Source organism: Sapajus apella, unplaced genomic scaffold (genome assembly GCF_009761245.1).
Source record: "Sapajus apella isolate SASKATOON/1434 unplaced genomic scaffold, GSC_monkey_1.0 scaffold85, whole genome shotgun sequence".
Taxonomy (NCBI): domain Eukaryota; kingdom Metazoa; phylum Chordata; class Mammalia; order Primates; family Cebidae; genus Sapajus; species Sapajus apella.
The window spans coordinates 976,622-996,270 of NW_022437025.1; the positions used below are offsets into that span (position 1 = coordinate 976,622).

Consider the following 19,649-nt stretch of genomic DNA (forward strand, 5'->3'; position numbering starts at 1 on the left):
TAGAAACACATGCTCTTGTTGGCAACTGCCTCCCCACGCTGTCACTGTGAGGGCCTTGCCGTGCTGGCTGATGAGATGGACGTGGTGCTCAGACGGGCAGGTGACGTGGCTTACCTGTGTCCTCACCCAGTCTCATCTGTGGCTCCCATAATTCCCATGTCATGGGAGGGACCCGGTGGGAGGTAACTGAATCATGGGGTTGGGTCTTTCCCGTGCTGTTCTCATGATGGTAGGTCTCATGAGACCTGACGGTTTTGTGAGAGGAGTTCCCCTGCACCTGCTCTTTGCCTGCTGCCATATAAGATAGGCCTTTGCTCCTTCTTCGCCTTCCGCCATGAATGTGAGTCCATTAGACCTCTTTCCTTTTTATATATTACCCAGTCTCCGTCGGTGATGTCTTTATTGGCAGCATGGTAACAGACTAATACAGCAGGGAACCACTTTTTCACTAAAAAAGGCAATTTTGTAAAACATCCAGACAGTGGCACGAAACTACTCCATGGACAGAGGTGACAGAGCACTGCCGAGGCGGGACTCCCACCTGTCCTCACGCAGCGCATGCAGCCCAGAACAGCAGCGCGGGCTGGAGGGAGGATGTGTGAGGCTGCACAGGTCGTGGGGGACTCAGCCCAAGGTCATGTCCTGGCCCTGAAGCACAGCTACCCCGTGAGTAGTGGAGACAGCTCCCACTGCCTGCAGCCCAGCTCACAAGACACCATCAGGCAGGACAACTCATGGGCAGTGGTGGGGGCAGGGGTGAAGGCCTGGCTGCTGCGCAGCCACATGGGAGCAGCGGAGCCCGCAGATGAGGCGCCACCCACTTCTAGCCCAGGATGCACATGAAGAGCTGAGGGCACTGCCCCTTCCTCTGCAGCCCTGCCCCCGCCAGCCTCTGTGCCCTGTCACAACCGCACGCTGGCCCTGGGCTCCCACAGCCTTGCTTTCACACAGCTCACAGCTTCCTGCGTCATCCCTCAGGCCTGCGCCAGGCTGAACGTGGGCTTCACGCACGGCATGAGGACAGGTGGGAGTCCCGCCTCGGCTATGAGTCTGTCACCTCCATCCACGGAGTAGGCTTGTACCACTGTCTGGATGTTTTACTAAATTTTGCCTTTTCCAGTGACAATTACTGGAAAGGAAAGGCAGGTGTGCTGGGGCAGGTCAGCGGCAAATCCAGGCATGGGGCTGCCCCTGGTGAATGTCTGACAGACCCAGGGGCTGCCAAAAGCAGGCTCAACTGTGAAAAACGACAAAAATAAAGAACAGGAAATGCTACAAGTATGGCCACAAGTTATGTCTACAAAGGTGAAGTGATGGAAGAAACTGAAATTTTAAAATCAGGGGCAATCATCAGCCCCCAGACAGAAGCAGCTGGCACTGCCTGAAGAGAGGGTGAGGCAGTGGCAGCTGGCCTGGAGGGGAATATTTCTGGGCAGAGTTTTCAAAGACATCCGCTAAGGAATACCACAGGCATGAGGACAGCCCTGGCCACGCTCCTTCACAGGGCCAGCCCCACAAATCCACCTGCTGAAACCAAGGCAGCTGCTGCAGAACCAGGCCCACTAGGTGAACCATGAGAATGGTGGCTGAGGGAAGATAATGGGTTTCTATGGCTTATATTTCACCTGTAGCCTAGAGCTTAATACATGACCCCTCATGCACAGATCACATGACATGCACAGGTCACATAACAAACACAGGTCACATAACATGCACAGATCACATGACACAGTCACATGACATGCACACAACACATGACACACACAGGTCACATGACAGGTCACAGGACACAGGTCACATGACAGGCACAGGTCACAAGACAGACCACATTACCTGCACAGATCACATGACATGCACTGGTCACATGGTGCACAGATCACATAACATGCACAGATCACAACACACACAGATCACATGACATGCAAAGATCACATAACACACAGGTCACAACATGCACAGTCCACATAACACCCCCAAGTCACATACAGGTTATCACATAAAATGCACAGGTCACATAACACAGATCACATGACACAGGTCACATGACATGCAAAGATCACAACATGCACAGGTCATATACAGAGATTAACATGCACAGATCACATAACACAGTTCACATAAAATGCATAGTACATAATATGCACAGGTCACAACACACAGATCACATAACATGCACATATCATATGACACACACAGGTCACATGACACAGAGGCCATATAACATGCACAGGTCACATGACATGCACAGGTCACATGACACACAGGTCACATAACATGCACAGATCACATAACACAGGTCATACAGCATGCATAGATCACATAACATGCACAGGTCACGTAACACACAGGTCACATAACACACAGATCACATGACACACAGGGTACATGACATGCAAAGGTCACATAACATGCACAAGTCACATGACATGCACAGGTCACATAACATGCACAGATCACATAACACGTCATACAGCACACACAGATCACATAACATGCACAGGTCACATAACATACACAGGTCACATAATCACATGACACACAGGTCATATGATGCACAGGGCACATGACATGCAAAGGTCACATAACATACACAAGTCACACAACACACACAGGTCACATGACATGTGCAGATCACATAACACACACAGGTCACATAACACACAGAGATGAGACATTGATGCCAAAATTCGATTCACAATTTTACAACATTTTGAAATTTCTGGAATGAAACTTACAACATGCACATCACCACAAGATTTCTGCACATCTGGCTGCAGCACAAGTTTTCAGGACAAAGTAAGCTCATGGAGGGGACAGACATGAGTGTGCCATGGCTTCTGGAAGGACCGAAGGCACATGGGGCAGCCCAGGCGTCCTGGTGTCTAGAGGGCCCAGGGGAGGCAAGGGAGGCTGCTGTGAAGGCAGGTACGACAGGTGCATGCCTCGGCTGCAATAAAGTCTCTGTGCAGCCTGCAGGGCCCCAGCTCCACCTGCAGTGAAGGTGAGGATGCTCCTGCCCCATGGGGTGCTCGGGTGCTGCGAGATCAACTTGAGTGAGATAACGAAGTTCTTTGACACTTTTTAGGTAAATGCAAATTAGAAGACGAGAACTAACCCCAGGAGCTTCTTTTCCAACCCAGTATGGTCCGGACTGGTGGGAGCGACCCAGGGTCTGAGCCACTCTGGGAGCCGCGTGCACGGGGGCGTATCCCACAGGGGCCCGTCCCGCCTGACAGAGGAGGAGGCTCCCCACATGCAGGGCATGCCTGCAAGGTGAACTCTGGTCCAGAATTAATCTCTGGATTCCCCCACTGAACCTGGCATCACACGCCAGCTGTGAGTATTGTGAGAACAGAATGTGTCGTCATGGGGTAACACAGGGTGTGGCGGAGTTGACCCATGCTGCGCGCACCTCACAGCAGACCTGCCCGCCCTGCACTGCCTGCACCGCCTGTCCCCCCAGAGCCACAGCTGGAACCTTCTCACAGTGACCTAACAGGCAGGTGCTCGTTTTGCCTCCAGCATCAACATTTTCAGGAAGTTCCAAGGTGTTACAAGTTTAAACATATCGCATATATGCCACCCCTGATAATCAGAAAGATACTTTATTCAACTACATTAATTATTTCATCAAGAGAGAAAGGACAGGTGCACATGCTGGTGGGACGCGGGCTGGAGGGCAGGAAGGTGGCAGAGCGGGTGGCAGGCTGCTCACCTTTCACGCATCACTGCCCCCATGTGAGCGGGTCCCGCAGGAAGCATCGGGTCACAATAAAAACACGTCAGCTCTGTCTTTGAAAGGACTTCCAGCTTCACACTGTGGAGGAAAATGAGGGTGCACATGTTACACATAAAAAGTAAGGTGGGAAGAAGAGTTCATTCACTCAAATGAGTATTTAAAAAATCCAGATGTCAGGTTAGTGTTTTCATAGAGTATTATCAATATGTTTAAGTCATAATTTTTGGAAATTCACAACGAATATAAAAGTGAACATTACTATGTTTCTGAGCTACTAAGGCAGAGCTCAGAAACACAACTCTTGAGAACATTTAGAGCTCTGTGTCTGCCCTTGGCACACGTTAAGTTAAAGAGTTCCCTGACACGTGCACTTTCCCAAGAACGTTCTCCTTCTGAGGCTGGCAGAGCACTTGCCTGAACACTGCCTCTGCAGCAGGCTGGAGATGCTGATGGGCGGCTTGGGGGGCAGCCCGGCCTGGGAGACCCCGAAGCTTGGAGAGCCGCCTCTTCCCACTCTATTTGGCAACTGTGGTGCTGGTGTTAGTGATGGTCCCTTGTAGGGGATTTGCAGAGGTGGAATCCTAATAAATGCAAGAAACACAAAATCACGAATGCTTCGAGCATCTCTGGTGACATGACAATGAGAGCACTGGCCATTCTGCGGTTTTAAAGGCTGGGATTAAAAAGCACCTCTGAGTACCTCGGACCAGCAGGGCCCGTGTAACGCCCAGGGCTGACGGCCACATGGGCACCCTCTCGCTGGCGGTGGCGGGAGAGGCCCTCTCTGGCCGGGCTGCCTATGGGCAGGACCTACAAGGATGGCTCCTGAGAGGGTGATCAGCGGGCACTCCTGCTGGAGGCCTCCCTGCATGGTGCCGACAGTCGAGTTACATCAGTGCCTTCTCCCGGGGCCAGTATCATTAAGTGGCTGAGCAGAAACAACAGAGAAGGCATCCAGGGTCTCTGCTGACTCCCATTTGCAGTGGACACCCAGACCTGCGCTTTCGTCCCCAGGGCTACGTTCGTCCCCAGGAGTCGGCAGAGACCGCCCGGGTCCCCTGGCCTGTGGCTGCCACTGCACCCAGGCTCCAATCCTGACTCCTCATCAAGGCCAGCACGCCCTCATCTCGAGGCCCTCACTCCGTCCTCCCCCACAGCCAGCCTCTGCTTGCCCGTTAACCTCAGGGTCCTCTCGGTTTCCACTCTCAGCACTCCCAAGGCTCCGGAAGCTTCTGTGGCCAGCTTATCCATCTGCATGCTTCTGACTGTGCCCTCCAGGTGATGAGTCCTGAATCATGTCCCCAGCTCACATCCAGCCTCAGCCTCCTCCCAGGGCTGTGTTTCCTCGCCTGCATTTTGCTGCTCTATCAGTCTTTTATTTTCTGTATTTTATGAGGGTCTGCTGTCTTGGGGCCTTGCTATTCCTGAAAACACAGCTCCGTCCAGAGCTGGCTAATTCCTGGAGGTGGCCAACAGTATTCATGAACACACTGTTCCAGGCAAGCCCCCCGGCCCAGGGTACAGTCCCTAAGCCCCTCCTTCCTCTAATTCTCACCAAGCCACGCTTGCCTGCCCTGAAGACCAGACATGAAGGACTGCCTCCATAGCCAGATCCACCACACAATTCCACACAGACGACCCTGAGCCACTTGTGCTGCCCCACCTTTCCCCAGGACACACAGCAGGGATTGGCACACATGCCCCTCGCCCCGGCCTCCTCGAGGGAACTGCGAGGGAGCTCCCCGACAAAGCTGCTGCACCTGCTGTAACCCTACCATACCTGATTCCAACAAGAAGCCTGCTTGTTTTAAAACACATATGTGGACAGCTTTGTGTTCAACCAAACTCGACTCTGCCTTGCCAAGACCCGCGCTGCCCGTGCTGCCTGTCCATTCCCGTGACGCCCGTTCATCCCCCCGCCGTCCACCCATCCCCACGCTGCCTGTCCATCCTCCGCTGCCCGTCCATCCCCACACCTCCGTTCACCTCCGCCACCCGTCCATCCCCACGCCTCCTGTCCATCCCCCGCACCTGTCCATCCCCACACCTCCGTTCACCTCCGCCACCCGTCCATCCCCACACCTCCTGTCCATCCCCCGCACCCGTCCATCCCCACACCTCCGTTCACCCCTGCCACCCGTCCATCCCCACACCGCCTGTCCATCCCCCGCACCCGTCCATCCCCACACCTCCGTTCACCCCTGCCACCCGTCCATCCCCACGCCGCCTGTCCATCCCCTGCACCTGTCCATTCCCACACCTCCCCCGTACCCGTCCATCCCCACACCTCCGTTCACCCCTGCCACCTGTCCATCCCCATGCTGCCTGTTCATCCCCCGCTGCCTGTCCATCTCCACGGCCCCCCGTCCATCCCCGCGCTCCCTGTCCATCTCCACGTTCCGGTCCATCCCTGTGCCCCGGTCCATCCCCGCGCCACCTCATGCTGTCTGTGCTGTCCCTCCATCCCAGGGCTGCCTGTCCATCCATGCTTCCACTTACTAGAGGGAGACAGAGGCTGGGGTGAGGGGCTGCCACGGCAGGACCCTGCCCTGGAGGGTGAGAGGGCAGCCGGTGGCGGACGTGGCAGATGCCACAGGGCCCGTGGGCACCCAGGAGGGTCAACAACCCAGGGCAGCGGGGGCAGGAGGTGAGGGCATGAGAGAACGCTGAGGCCTGCAGGCAACCCAGGGTGGACTGGACCACAGGCAGCAAAGGGCGTTCAAGGGTTCTGCGGGGGCTGAGATGGGAGAGTCTGCCCTTTAGAGGGACCACTGAACCTTTGAACACTTGAGTTCTGTTGACAGAGACATCGGTGTGAGCTTAACTGTGCAGCAGATGGAGTGGGAGGCCACCCAAAAGTCTGAGAAGAGGAGCACGGGGAGGTGAACTGTGGCCTGTCCCGGGCTGGGGCCGGGTCCAGCCTGCCACCTGCTTTTGTAAATGAAGTTTCACTGGAACGCAGCCATGCTCATTAATTTACATGCTGCCTGCAGTAGCTTCCTCAGTACAGAGGCAGAGCTGAGCAGCTGCCCACAAAGCCAGGAGTATTTCTACCTGCCCTTTTTAGGCACACCTGCTGAGCCACGGCCCGTTCCTCTGGTAAAACAGCATACAGCCACGACATGGTCTTGTGAAGTTTCCAGCAACAGGGAAAATGCCTACGTGATATCTCAGCTTCACAACAGCAAACTATAAAGTGGCATATACAACAAGACCTCACTCAAAGTGTGTAAAAATCGGGTTGAAAGCAACATACTAAACTTTTAGAGGTAATTCTCTCTGGTGCGTGAGATGATGAGCAGTTTTATTTTGCCGGTGATTTCCTTGAAGACACTGTAAGATACCTGAGAGGCTTTCCCACGCTCCTCTGACTCGGCGTCAGGCCGGGATGCTCGGGGCCCCGGGAGGAGACACTGCCTGTGGTGGAACAAGAATAAAACATGAGCTGTTTGTGTACACGTCCTGCTGCTTTGAGCACCACAGCCAGGACAGTCTGCCGCGCTTCCTGGTAGCGGTCTCTGCCTCCCCGCCACGAGGGCAGCGGCAGGCAAGGAGCGACAAACCACAAACAGAAAACCGGTCCCTCAGGTCGCTCACACCCTGGTGGAAACACGACACCCTGAGAAGCCCTGGGTCTTCCATGTGAGGATGTAAATATCCTGCTTTTAGGCACCTCTGCAGCTCAGTGACTATTTAAGCCACGTGAATCATTGGCAGCTGGACAACGAGGCCTGGAAACCAACCAGCCAGTCCCGGCTGAGTTTCAGCCTCACTTAGGGGCTCTCAGCCTGTGGGCTCCTCCGGGGTGCCTGCCTGTCACGTGGGCAGCCGTGGGCACGCAGAGTATGCCTGGCATACACAGGTGCTCAACGGGAATCTGCAGCAGGAGCTTCTCCCCCACCTCTCCCAGGCCTTGGCTCCTGCTACCCGGAGAACTGCCGGAAGGGCAAAAGCGCATCCAGAGTTCTTTCAGCGGCTGACCCGTGCTCTGCCTTCTCCAGGTGCCTTGTAACATGAAAGGAGAGATGTGGCAACTCGGTTCTCAAGCAGCAGTGCTCAAGGGCCAGCAGACCCCAGGCTGGGAAAGCCCCGGGCAGGGGAGCCCGAGCGTCAGGCTTCCCCAGCGCAGTGGCTGGTGACTGCCAGTGCCCTGCCTGCTGCGGCACATTGGGGGACGCTGGCCTGTGGGGCAGGAGGCCCCGAACACAAGGCAGCCTCCATACCCCTGACTGGGGTCTTGTCTTTGCCCCCGTGCATGGGCGAAGGTGCAGACCTGGCGAGGAGGCTGCTTGTGAGAGGCCCCACAGCTCCCGAGTCTGCAGGTGACCCTGAGACGATCCCAAAGAACAGCAGGAAAGCTGTGCGAGTGCAGCCTTCACTGTCTTTCTGGCAGTTTGGCATCGGGAGGCCGTAGACCTGCAGGCTGTCCTCCCAGGACAGCCCGTTCCTAGAGGCAGGAGGCCACAGTGAGCACACCTCTGATATGAAAGCCAACAAATCCACAGCCCGTGTCCAGAGCCACTCCCAAGCCTGGACAGCCCATTCCGCCCACCCACCCGATCCCCCATGAGAACCACAACGATCTTGCTAGATCTCCCCTCACTCCCCCGCCGGGGGCTCTGGGGAACCTCGGGGGAAACTCCTTTCCTCCTCATCTGCTGGCCTCACACCACCTGATGAAAACAAAACCCTACACATTTAATACACAGAACCAAACAGCAGCAATGGCAGATATCTTTTGCTAGCTTATGCTCAATACTATATGGTTATTTGAAATTGTTTCCCATTTACCCGATGGGAAGTTTTTGAGATAACTATTATCAAGAGATGAAGAGATTGAGGACCCAAGAGGCCAACAACTCACCCAGGGTCCGGCGAGCAGGGCTCAGAGAGCCAAGTGTGGGCTGTGGGATCTCGGACCCAAAAGACTCCGCCGCTCAGGCCCCTGTATGTCCCACAGGGCGCCCGGAATCCTGACGAGTCCTTCAGATTCTGACTGAGAATCAAGTCACACCAGGCATCATCTCAAAGAGCAGTGACTCAGAGAAAGGGGCCCTGGAAGTGCTAGAGGAAGGCCTGAAAGCCATCCAGAGCCAGGCCTCTCTCGAAAGCACAGTGTGCAGGTGTGGGAGGAGCCCCTCAGGGTGCCAAGGGTGCTGTGTTTCAGCCCCACTAAGAGGTGGGTGAGCAGAGGGATATCTATCCCCACGACACCTCCCAGCGCCGCGCAGAGACCTTCACTCAGGACAGTAACGTGACGTGATGCATTTCACAGATGCCCATCTGAACAATTTAACTAAAAACATGTTGACATTTGAAAAGGGTAAGTTTCAACGATCTGGGTGTGGAACAGGCTGCTTCCCAGTGACACCAGACCTGCCATATTGTGTTCCGGAGAGGACTGCGTGCTGTGGAGTGGGTGCCCTGCGCCCCTGCCAACAGGTCAGACAGCCCCACACACTGTGCAGTGACCACAGGGCAGACAATGACAGAGGGCCCGCCTGCCACAATCAGCAAATTATCTCTACGAAACCAAGTATGAAACTGGACAAAATGGTAGAAACAACAGTTCAGGCCTCTGGAAATCAACTCAAGGCAGACAACACATTGGAAAACATTGACTCCTGAAATCCACAGCAGCTTTCTGAGGAGCAGGACTGGGCTTCCCAGCCTGAGGCTGCTCCACCTGCCCCTACTTCACGCTGCCAGCAAGAGCACAGCTGCACCAGGGTGGACGGCTGAGGACCAGCAGCTTTGCTTCCAGAGTGGGTGGGCTCAAGGTGGGAGGAGAACACTTTCATCAGCCACGAGAGGTCCACCTGCAGGACCTGGAGAGGCCCACAGCCCTGACTGAGGAGGGCTGGGGAGAGGAGGGACCAGTCAGAAAAATAGCGGGGAGAGCCAGAGAGAGACAGCTCCCCGGAACCCTGGCCGACAGAAGCAGCACACACAGCAAGTGCAGGGAAACCCAGCGCAGCTGCAGAAGTGACCCCACGGGGGCCAGGAACTGGCTGGATGCCAGCTCCCCACACGCACAGATTGTCGGCCGTGGGGAGCTGCAGGAATGTGACTATTGGGGCACAACCACAGACAGAGTGTGGGCCGGCCGCCGAGCTGTAAAGACAAGCGGACACCCAGGCTCAACACCAACAGCAGAAACCGCGCAAACGCGTCTGCGGCAGCTGTGGACACAGATTCTCCAGTTTATGTCCAGGTAAAATACCCAAGCAAACAAAAACCAATCAAACAACCTCATATACAAATATGAGAATCTGGACTTGCTGAAATACAGTACCTGGACTGTCCAGATTGCAGCCCCAAATTACGGGATCAGCAAAGAAACAGAAACCTGACCACACTCCGGGAAAAAGGCCAAGGGCAGAAGCCCACACTGCGTGGCCCAGCTTGCATCTCCTAAGGACTCCAGAGCGGCTACTACAAATGAGTCTGAAGAATTACAGAAAAATATGATGACTGTACCTCAGCATACAGGGCTTTCAACACGAAAACAGAAACACTAAAAAAAAAAAAAAAAAAAAAAGAAAAGAACCAAGAAGGGAACATTTTCTAACTCATTCTACGAGGACAGAATGAGGTTCTGACACCAAAACCGGACAGAGACGTTACAAGGAAAGAAAGCTGCAGACAGTATCTCTCATGAATACAGACACAAAATTCCTCAACAAAATACTAGCAAACCAAATCCAGCAGCATGGAAGAAGGATTGTTCACTATGACCGACTGGGATTCATCCCAGGAATGCAAAGTTACCTCAACATACAGAGGTCAACACCATATTAACATACTCTACCAGTGGATGAAATGACCTCTGAGAACACGTAACCGTCATAGAACAAAGAACAAAACCCGACGGTCATCTTGAAAGATAAAAATTTAACACTTCTTCATGACAAAAAGGAGCAGAGGGAACTCAGCCCTCTAAAGGGTGCCTCCAGGAAACCCTCGGTGAGCACCACGTGCCACGGAGAGAGGCTGAACGTTTCCTCCTGAGATCAGGAACAGAACAAAGACAAGGATACCTGCCCTTGCCACTTGTATTCAACATTGTGTTGAAGTAGGTTCTAGCAAGGGCAGTTAGGCGAGAAAAATAAATCAAAGTCCTGCAGTGGGGTGGGAAGTGAAAAAATAAAAATAAAAGATAAATAAAAGGTGCCATGTTTGGAAAGGAAAAAGTAAAACAGTCTCTACTTGCAGATGACATGATTTGACATACAGAAAACTCTAGGGAATCCACGAAAAATCCCCGGAGCTAATAAATGAACTCAGTAGACTGCAGGACACAAGATCCATCTATAAAAATCTGTTGTATTTCTATGTACTAGCAATGAAAATCTGAAAACAAAAGTTAGAAAACAATTATATTTACAATAGCACCAAAAATAGCAAACTACTTAGGAAAAAATTTTACCAATGAAGTGCAAGACCTCTTCACTGAAAACTACAAAATACTGTTGAAAGAGATCAAAGACCTAAACAAAGGGAAAGCTATATCCAACATTCATAGATTGGGAGACACAATATTAGTATTAGGCGGCGACACTTCCTAAATTGATGTACAAAGTGAATTAAAGCTCTACCACTTGCTTTGCCGGCAGAAATGGGAAAATTGATCCTGAAATGCATATGGAAATGCAAGGAACTCAGAATAGGCCAAAAAAAAATCTTAAAAAAGAACAAAATTGGAAAACGCACACTTCATGATTTCAAAAATGACTAAAAAGCTATAGTAAGTGAAAGACAAAAAGAAAATTACTGAAAGCAGCAAGAGAAAAGCAGCTCATCAGCTACAGGAGAACGGTATGATTAACGACTGCCTTCTCATCAGAAATCATGGAAGTGGCTGGGCACGGTGGCTCATGCCTGTAATCCCGGCTCTTTGGGAGGCCAAGGCTGGTGAATAGCTTGAGAGCAACAGTCCAAGGCCAGCCTTGGGAAACATGACGAAACCCTGTTTCTACAAAAAACTGACAAATTGGCTGGGCGTGGTGGCTCACGCCTGTAATCCCAGCATAGTGGGCAAGGTGGGCAGATCACCTGAGGTCAGGAGTTCAAGAGTAGCCTGGCCAACATGGTAAAGCCCAATCTCTACTAAAAGTATAAAAATTAGCCAGGTGTGGTGGCGGATGCCTGTAATCCTGGCTACTCCAGAGGCTGAGGCAGGAGAATCACTTGAACCTAGAAGGTGAAGGTTGCAGTGAGATCGCACCATTCCACTCCATCTTGGGTGACAGAGTGAGATTCGGTCTCAAAAAAATTAAAAAAATAAAAATTAGCTGGGTGTGGTGGTGCATGTCTACAGTCCCAGCTACTCGGGAGGCTGAGGTGCCAGGATCGATCGAGCCCAGGAGGTCCAGGCTGCAGTGAGCTATGGTCAAGCCACTGCACTCTAGCCTGAGTGTCAGAGTGAGACCCAGTCTCGGAAAAAAAAATAATAATAATAATGGAAGCCAGAAGGCAGAGGAATGACACCATATACCAAGAGCTAAAAAGTCAACCACGAAAATCTATATTCAGTGAAATTATCCTTCAAAAAATGAAGACAAAGACATTCAAATATGGAAAAAAAAAACAATGAAGAGAATTCACTTCTACCCAATCTTCCCTGCAAGAAAAACAAAAAGCACTTCAGTTTGAAAGGAAGTAACACCAGATAGTAACATGAATCCTTGGGAAGGAATGAAGAGCTCTGGAAATGGTTAAATGCATGCTGTAGATACAATAAAAAATGTAATAAAAGATTTTTTTTTCTTAAGGGATTTAAGAAACATGTTTAATTCAGGAAATAATTACACCACCATATTGTTAGATTTATGAGACATAGATCACATGTACATGTATATAAATAAATATTACAAAGCAGGTGGGAGGAAATGGAGTATATGGGAGCAATGTGGTTATGTTTCACTGGAATGAAGTCAGTATTAACCTCAAGTATACTGTGATAAGTTCAAGATGCATGTTGCAATCTCTAGAGGAATCACTAAGAAAATAATAAAGCACGCAGATAAAGTATCAACAGAAGAACTAAAATGTGTGTTAGTCAGCTTGCGTTTATATAACAAAATACCACAGACTGGGTGGCTTACACAACAGAAATTTATTTCTTGCAGTTCTGAGACTGGCAAGTCTATGAAGATGGTGGCTGATGTGGGTCCTGGCTTGCAGACAGCTGCCTTCTCACTCCGTCTTCCTGTCACCTCTTCTGTGTGTCCAGAGAGTTAGTGAGCAAGCTCGCTGGTGTCTCATTTTGTTTTTTGACAATGTTTTTATTATGATAAAAGTTACCACCTTAACCATTTTCAGTGTACAGTTAGTGGTATTAAATACATTCCTAATGCCGGGCAACCATCACCACCATCCATCTCTGTAACTCTTTTCATTTTGTAAAACTGAAACTTGGTTCCCACTAAACAGAAACTTCCCATTCCTCCATCCTGCAGCCCCTGGAAACCACCATTCTACTCTGTCTGCGATTTTGACTTCTCTGAGCACCTCACAGAAGTGGAATCACACAGCATTTGTCTTTTTGCGACTGGCTTATGTACTTAGCATAACTGACTTATGTACTTAGCATAACGTCCTTCAAGTTCATCCACGCTGTAGCACATGCCGGAATTTCCTTCCATTCTGAGGCTGAGTAATAGTCCACTGTATGGATACATACGTTTTGCCTGCCCATTCATCTGTTGATGGACATGTAGTTTGCTTCCATGTTTTAGCATTGTGATGTGAACACTACTACGATGATCTTGGGTATATAAGCATCTCTTAGAGACCCTGGTTTCAATTCTTTTGAGCGTTTACACAGAATTGAAATTGCAGGATCAGATGGTAATTGTTTGTAATATTTTGAGGAGCTGCAACACTGTTTCCCACAGCAGCTGTGCCATTTTACATTCCCACCAACAGCACACAAGGCTCCAATTCCCCGTGTCCTCAACAACACTTGTTATTTTGGGTTTTTAAAAATGATTACAATAACATTTATTTGAAGTAAAACATCTGCAGACCAAATAATTCTTAAATTAAGATTGTTTCAGGTTTAACCATCTTCATAAAAATACTTTGAGGACAGCTGCATCCACAGACTCCAAGTATGTGATTACGTCTTTGTCCATTCTTCTTTTTTTCAGACAGGGTCTCACTCTGTTACCCAGGCTGGGGTGCAGTAGCATAATCATGGCTCACTGCAGCCTCAACCTCCCAGGCTCAGAGAAGCTGGGACCACCGGTGTACACCACCATGCCTGGATAATTTTTGTAGAGAGAGGGTTTTGCCCAGGCTGGTCTGGAACTCCTGGGCTCAACCTCAGCCTCTCAAAGTGCTGGGATTACAGGCATGAGCGACCTCGCCTGGCCTCTTTTCTTTCTCAAATAACCTCTTTCGGTGTGGTTCGAGGTAGAATTTATCCTCTTCCTACTTGGTCCGCGGCTCACTAGGCAGGATCTGCTGCCTCATGGTCAGGCCCGCTGCTCTCCTAATACGAAACACCCTGTCATTAGAAACGTTCTCAGGGAGGCTTCTCGTGGCTACTTTTATGTCTTCATACTCATGATACTGTATCAGCATGCATTAACCAGTTTATTGAATCCTGCAGCCCTGTGATACCATTTTTGAATACCATCTAGCCATGAGCCTGATGCTTCAACACCTGCCGGCCAATTTGATCTGAAAACTTTTATTTTACCTTTTTTTTTTTTGAGACAAAATCTCACTCTGTTGCCCAGGCTGGAGTGTAGTGGCGCGATCTTAGCTCACTGCAACCTCTACCTCCCAAGGTTCAGGCAATTCTCCTGTCTTAGCCTCCCGGGTAGCTGGGACTACAGGTGTGTGCCACCATAACTGGCTAATTTTTGTATTTTTGTAGAACCACATTTCACCATGTTGGCCAGGCTGGTCTTCAACTCCTGACCTCAAGTGACTGTCCACTTCAGCTTCCCAAAGTGCTGGGATTACAGGCATTTGTGCCCGGCCTGTTTTTAAGAGACAGGATCTCCCTGTCGTCCAGGTTGGTGCAGAGTGGTGAAATCATAGTTCACTGCAGCCTTGAACTCCTGAGCTCAAGCAATCCCACCTCTGTGTCCCAAGTAGCTAGGACTACAGGTGTGATTTTAAAACTATATAGTAGCCATCCTAATGGGTGTGAGATAGTATCTTCCTGGGTTTTTTTTCCTCTTGGAAATGGTCCTGCTACATTGCCCAGGCTGGACTCCATCTCCTTGGCTCAAGCAATCGTCCCACCTCAGCCTCCTGAGTAACTGGGACTACAGGCATGAGCCACCATACCCAGCTCTGTCTATAGTTTGGATTTGGATTGCTCTAATGATTAACGACGAGCATCTTTTCATGTGCTTATTGACCATTTGTGTACTTTGCTCATTCAAGTCATTTGCCCCTCCCCCTGCTTTTTTGTCACCCAGGCTGGAGTGCAGTGGTGTAATCTCGACTTACTGCAACCTCTGCCCCCAGGCTCAAGCAATCCTCCCACCTCAGCCTCCCATGTTGCTAAGACTACAGGTATGTGCCACGATGCCCAACTACTTTTTAAGTTTTTTTGTAAAGATGAGGGTTTCATCATGTTGCCCAGGCTGGTCTTGAACTCCTGAGCTCAAACCATCCTCTTGCCTAGGTCTCCCAAAGTGATTGGATGACAAGCGTGTGCCACCGCGCCCAGCCTCTGCCCATTTTTGAATCAGGTTGTCTGTTGTTAAGTTTTAATTCTTTACGTATTCTGGATTGTAATCCCTTATTAGATACACATGATGTGCGAATGTTTTCTCTGATTCCACAAGTTGCCTTTTTACTCTATTGATAGTATCTTTTCATGTTCACAATTTTTAAGTTTTCACGAGGTCAATTTGTTTAATTTTTTGTTGTGTTGCCTGTGCTCCGGTATCATATCCAGGGAATCACTGCCAAATCCAACATGATGGAACTTTTGCTCCATGTTTTCTTCAAAGAGTTTTATAGTTTTGAGTTATCCTTGATCCATTTTGAGTTAATTTTTGTACACGGTGTTAGGTCAGAGTCCAAATTCATTATTCTGCAGTGGATAATATCCAGTTTACCCACACAGTGTCTCAAAAAAACTGTCCTTTCCCTCACTAAATAGTATCTTTCTCCATTGAATAGTGTCTTTTGTTTCCAGGACATGAATCTTTTTTTTTTTTTTTAATAATTATACTTTAAGTTCTGGGGTACATGTGCAGAACTTGCAGGATTGTTGCATAGGTACACACAGGCCATGGTGGTTTGCTGCCTCCATCCCCCCATCACCTACATCAGGCATTTCTCCCAATGTTATCTCTCCCCAACCTCCCCACCCCCCGCTATCCCTCCCCTAGCCCTCGCATCCCCCAACAGACCCCAGTGTGTGATATTCCCCTCCCTGTGTCCATGTGTTCTCATTGTTCAACACCCACCTATGAGTGAGAACATGTGGTGTTTGGTTTTCTGTTTTCGTGTCAGTTTGCTGAGAATGATGGTTTCCAGCTTCATCCATGTCCCTGCAAAGGACATGAACTCATCCTTTTTTATGGCTGCATAGTATTCCATGGTGTGTATGTGCCACATTGTCCTTGTCCAGTCTATCATTGATGGGCACTTGGGTTGGTTCCAGGTCTTTGCTATTGTAAACAGTGCCATAATGAACATATGTGTACGTGTCTTTATAATAGAACGATTTATAATCCTTTAAGTATACCCAGTAATGGGATTGCTGGGTCAAATGGTATTTCTATTTCTAGGTCCTTGAGGAATCACCACACCGTCTTCCACAATGGTTGAACTAATTTACACTCCCACCAACAGTGTAAAAGTGTTCCTATTTCTCCACATCCTCTTCAGCACCTGTTGTCTCCAGACTTTTTAATGGTCGCCATTCTAACTGGCGTGAGATGGTATCTCAATGTGGTTTTGATTTGCATTTCTCTAGTGACGAGTGATGATGAGCATTTTTTCATATGTTTGTTGGCCACATAAATGTCTTCTTTTGAAAAGCGTCTATTCATATCCTTTGCCCACTTTTTGATGGGGTTGTTTTTTTCTTGTGAATCTGCTTTAGTTCTTTGTAGATTCTGGATATTAGCCTTTTGTCAGATGGGTAGCTTGTGAAAATTTTTTTCCCATTCTGTTGGTTGCCAGTTCACTCTAATGATTGTTTCTTTTGCTGTGCAGAAGCTCTGAAGTTGAATTAGCTCCCATTTGTGTATTTTGGCTTTTGTTGCCAATGCTTTTGGTGTTTTAGTCATAAAGTCCTTGCTTATGCCTACAGGACATGAATCTTATTGAATTAGGGCTCCATCCTTATGACCTCCTACAGATTCTAACTCAAATACAGTCACACTGGGGTTAGGGCTTTAACATATGAATTTTGGGGGGACTCAAATTAGTCTATAGCAAAATGGTATGAAAAATTTATTGCAAACAAAGGCAGCTAAGGAGATACCGATAAACTCAAAATCCTGTTATACATAAAACAAAAAACAGCAAGATAGCAGGCACAAATCCAACCACAAAAAATAGTAATTATATTAAATATCAATGGACTAAGCAATTGAATCAGAAGGTCTAGAGTATAAGAATAGATAAGAAAACAAGATCTAACCATATGTTGTCTATCAGAGGCACTTCATGGATTCAGACACAGACAGGTTGAAAATACAAGGATGCAAAAAGATATGCCATGTGAACTATAACCAACATAAAAATCAAATGAAGAAAATTCCACCATAAAAATAATGAAATGCCTAGGGCCAAGTGTGGTGGCTCATGCCTGTAATCCTAGCACTTTGGGAGGCTGAGGTGGACGGATGGTTTGAGGCCAGGTGTTCAAGACCAGCCTGGTCAACATGGTGACACCCCTTCTCTACTAAAATTACAAAAATTAGCTGGGTGTGGTGGCATGTGCCTGTAATCCCAGCTACTTGGGAGGCTGAGGCACAAGAGTTGCTTGAACCTGGGAGGCAGAGGTTACAGTGAGCTGTGATTGCAGCTCCAGCCTAGGTGACAGAGTGAGACTCTGTCACACACACAAAAAAGAAGAAATACCTAGATATAAATTAATCAAGAAAGTACAAGACCTGTACACTGAAAGTCACTGAAGGTTCTTGAGAGAAACTGAAGAAACTCTAATAAATAGCGAGAGAGACATAGCACATCTATGGACTGAGAGAGTCAAAACTGTGAAGACGGTAATTTTCCCTACACTGATGTAGAGCTTCAGTAAAAATCCTATCAAAATCCCAGCAGACTTTCTTTGTAGAATTTGACATTATCCCAAAATTTATATGGAAATGCAGAGAACCTGGAATAGGCAAAATTATACCGATTAAATTAACAAAAAGGTTAGAGGGCTATGCCACCTAATTCCAAAACTTACTGTAAAGCAAATGTAACCAAGATATTGTGGTATTTGTGAAAGAAGATAATACACTGATCAATAGAACAGGATATGGGGTCCAGAAGGACGCCCTTACCTGCCACTTTGCTATTTATTGTCTACTGTCTATTTCTCCTTTTTCCTTCTATTGTCTTTATTGCCTTTGTGTTTAACAAATGCTTTACAATGTCATTTAAAAATTTCTCCATTTTTCGGCTGTGTTTTTTAGTTACGTTTGGTGTGGTTGCTTCAAACAAGTCTAATTCTAGTTAATGCTAACTGAATTCTAGCTAAATCTGGCCCCCCTGTTCCACTGTGGCTCCATCTCTTCACTCCTCCTTTGTCCTTATTATCCTATGTATTACATCTACTGATAATTGAACAATGCAATGTTATAACTGTAGCTTCAATTTTATGTTTTGTAAAGTAATGAGAAGATAAAAAAATAGTCTCTTGTTCTCATCCCCACATTCACCATTCCTGATGCTCTTCATTCCCTCTAGCAGATGGGAGTGAGTGTGTGGTGTCAGCCTAAATGCCTTCCTTTACATTTCCTGTAGGGCAGGCCTGTTAGCAATGGATTCTGTTTCTGTTACTCTGTGAATGTTTATTTAGTCTTCATTTTAAAATGTTAATTTCACTGGATACAAAATCCCTGGTCGACATTTTAAAAATGCATTTTGAACATGACCATATCTGGGAGGATTGGAGCAGAAAATACAAACCTATGAACAAAACAGAAATCTATGAATCTGGCTAGGTGCAGTGGTGGCTCACGCACGTAATCCTAGCATTTTGGGAGGCTGAGGCAGGTTGATTGCATAAGCCCAGGAGTTCAAGACCAGTCTGGACAACATGGCAAAACTCCATCTCTACTAAAAATACACACACACACACACACACACACACACACACAATTAGCCAGTTGTGGTGGCACTTACCTATAGGCCCAGCTACTTGGGAGGCTGAGGCACAAGAAAAGCCTGAGCCCAGAAGGCAGAGGTTGCAGTGAACTGAGATTGCACCACTGCACTCCAGCTCAGCCTGGGTGACAGAGGGAGACTCTATCTCAAAAAAAAAAAGAAAGAAAAAGAAAAAAAAGAAATCCATGAATCCATATTGTTATAAATTAGTGAATATATAGATACCTGAATTGGGTAAAAGAAAAAGCTCTCCTTTATAGTAGAGTGACAATTAATACATATAGAAGGAACTGTGGAAATGGAAAAATTGATGAGGCAGTCATCAGAGTGGTGGCTGATTGTGGAGGGGTGAGGACTGATGAGGAAAAAGGTATCAGTGTCATTTGGACTGGCTCTCCATAAGACACTCATCCATTAGGGGGAACATAGTGACTACAGTGGGGAAGGCTGATAGGTTCCTGTGTGGTCAGGTGACCAAGGTGAACGTCCCCCTGGAGGAATCAGCAGGCCAAGGTGAATGTCCCCCTGGAGGAATCAGCGGGCCAAGGTGAACGTCCCCCTGGAGGAATCGGGGGGCCAAGGTGAA

General features: G+C 48.6%; 1 protein-coding gene across 1 annotated transcript in view; it reads right to left on the bottom strand.

The window, feature by feature from the left end:
* Positions 1-659: 659 nt before the first annotated feature.
* Positions 660-19,649, bottom strand: part of RNF212 (ring finger protein 212) — a 57,292-nt gene continuing 38,302 nt past the window's right edge. The window contains exons 10-12 of the mRNA XM_032253828.1: positions 7,084-7,156; positions 4,154-4,320; positions 660-823 (exon numbers count right to left, since the gene is read on the bottom strand). Coding sequence (XP_032109719.1) covers positions 660-823; positions 4,154-4,320; positions 7,084-7,156 — 404 coding nt within the window. The remainder of the gene's footprint in view (positions 824-4,153; positions 4,321-7,083; positions 7,157-19,649) is intronic.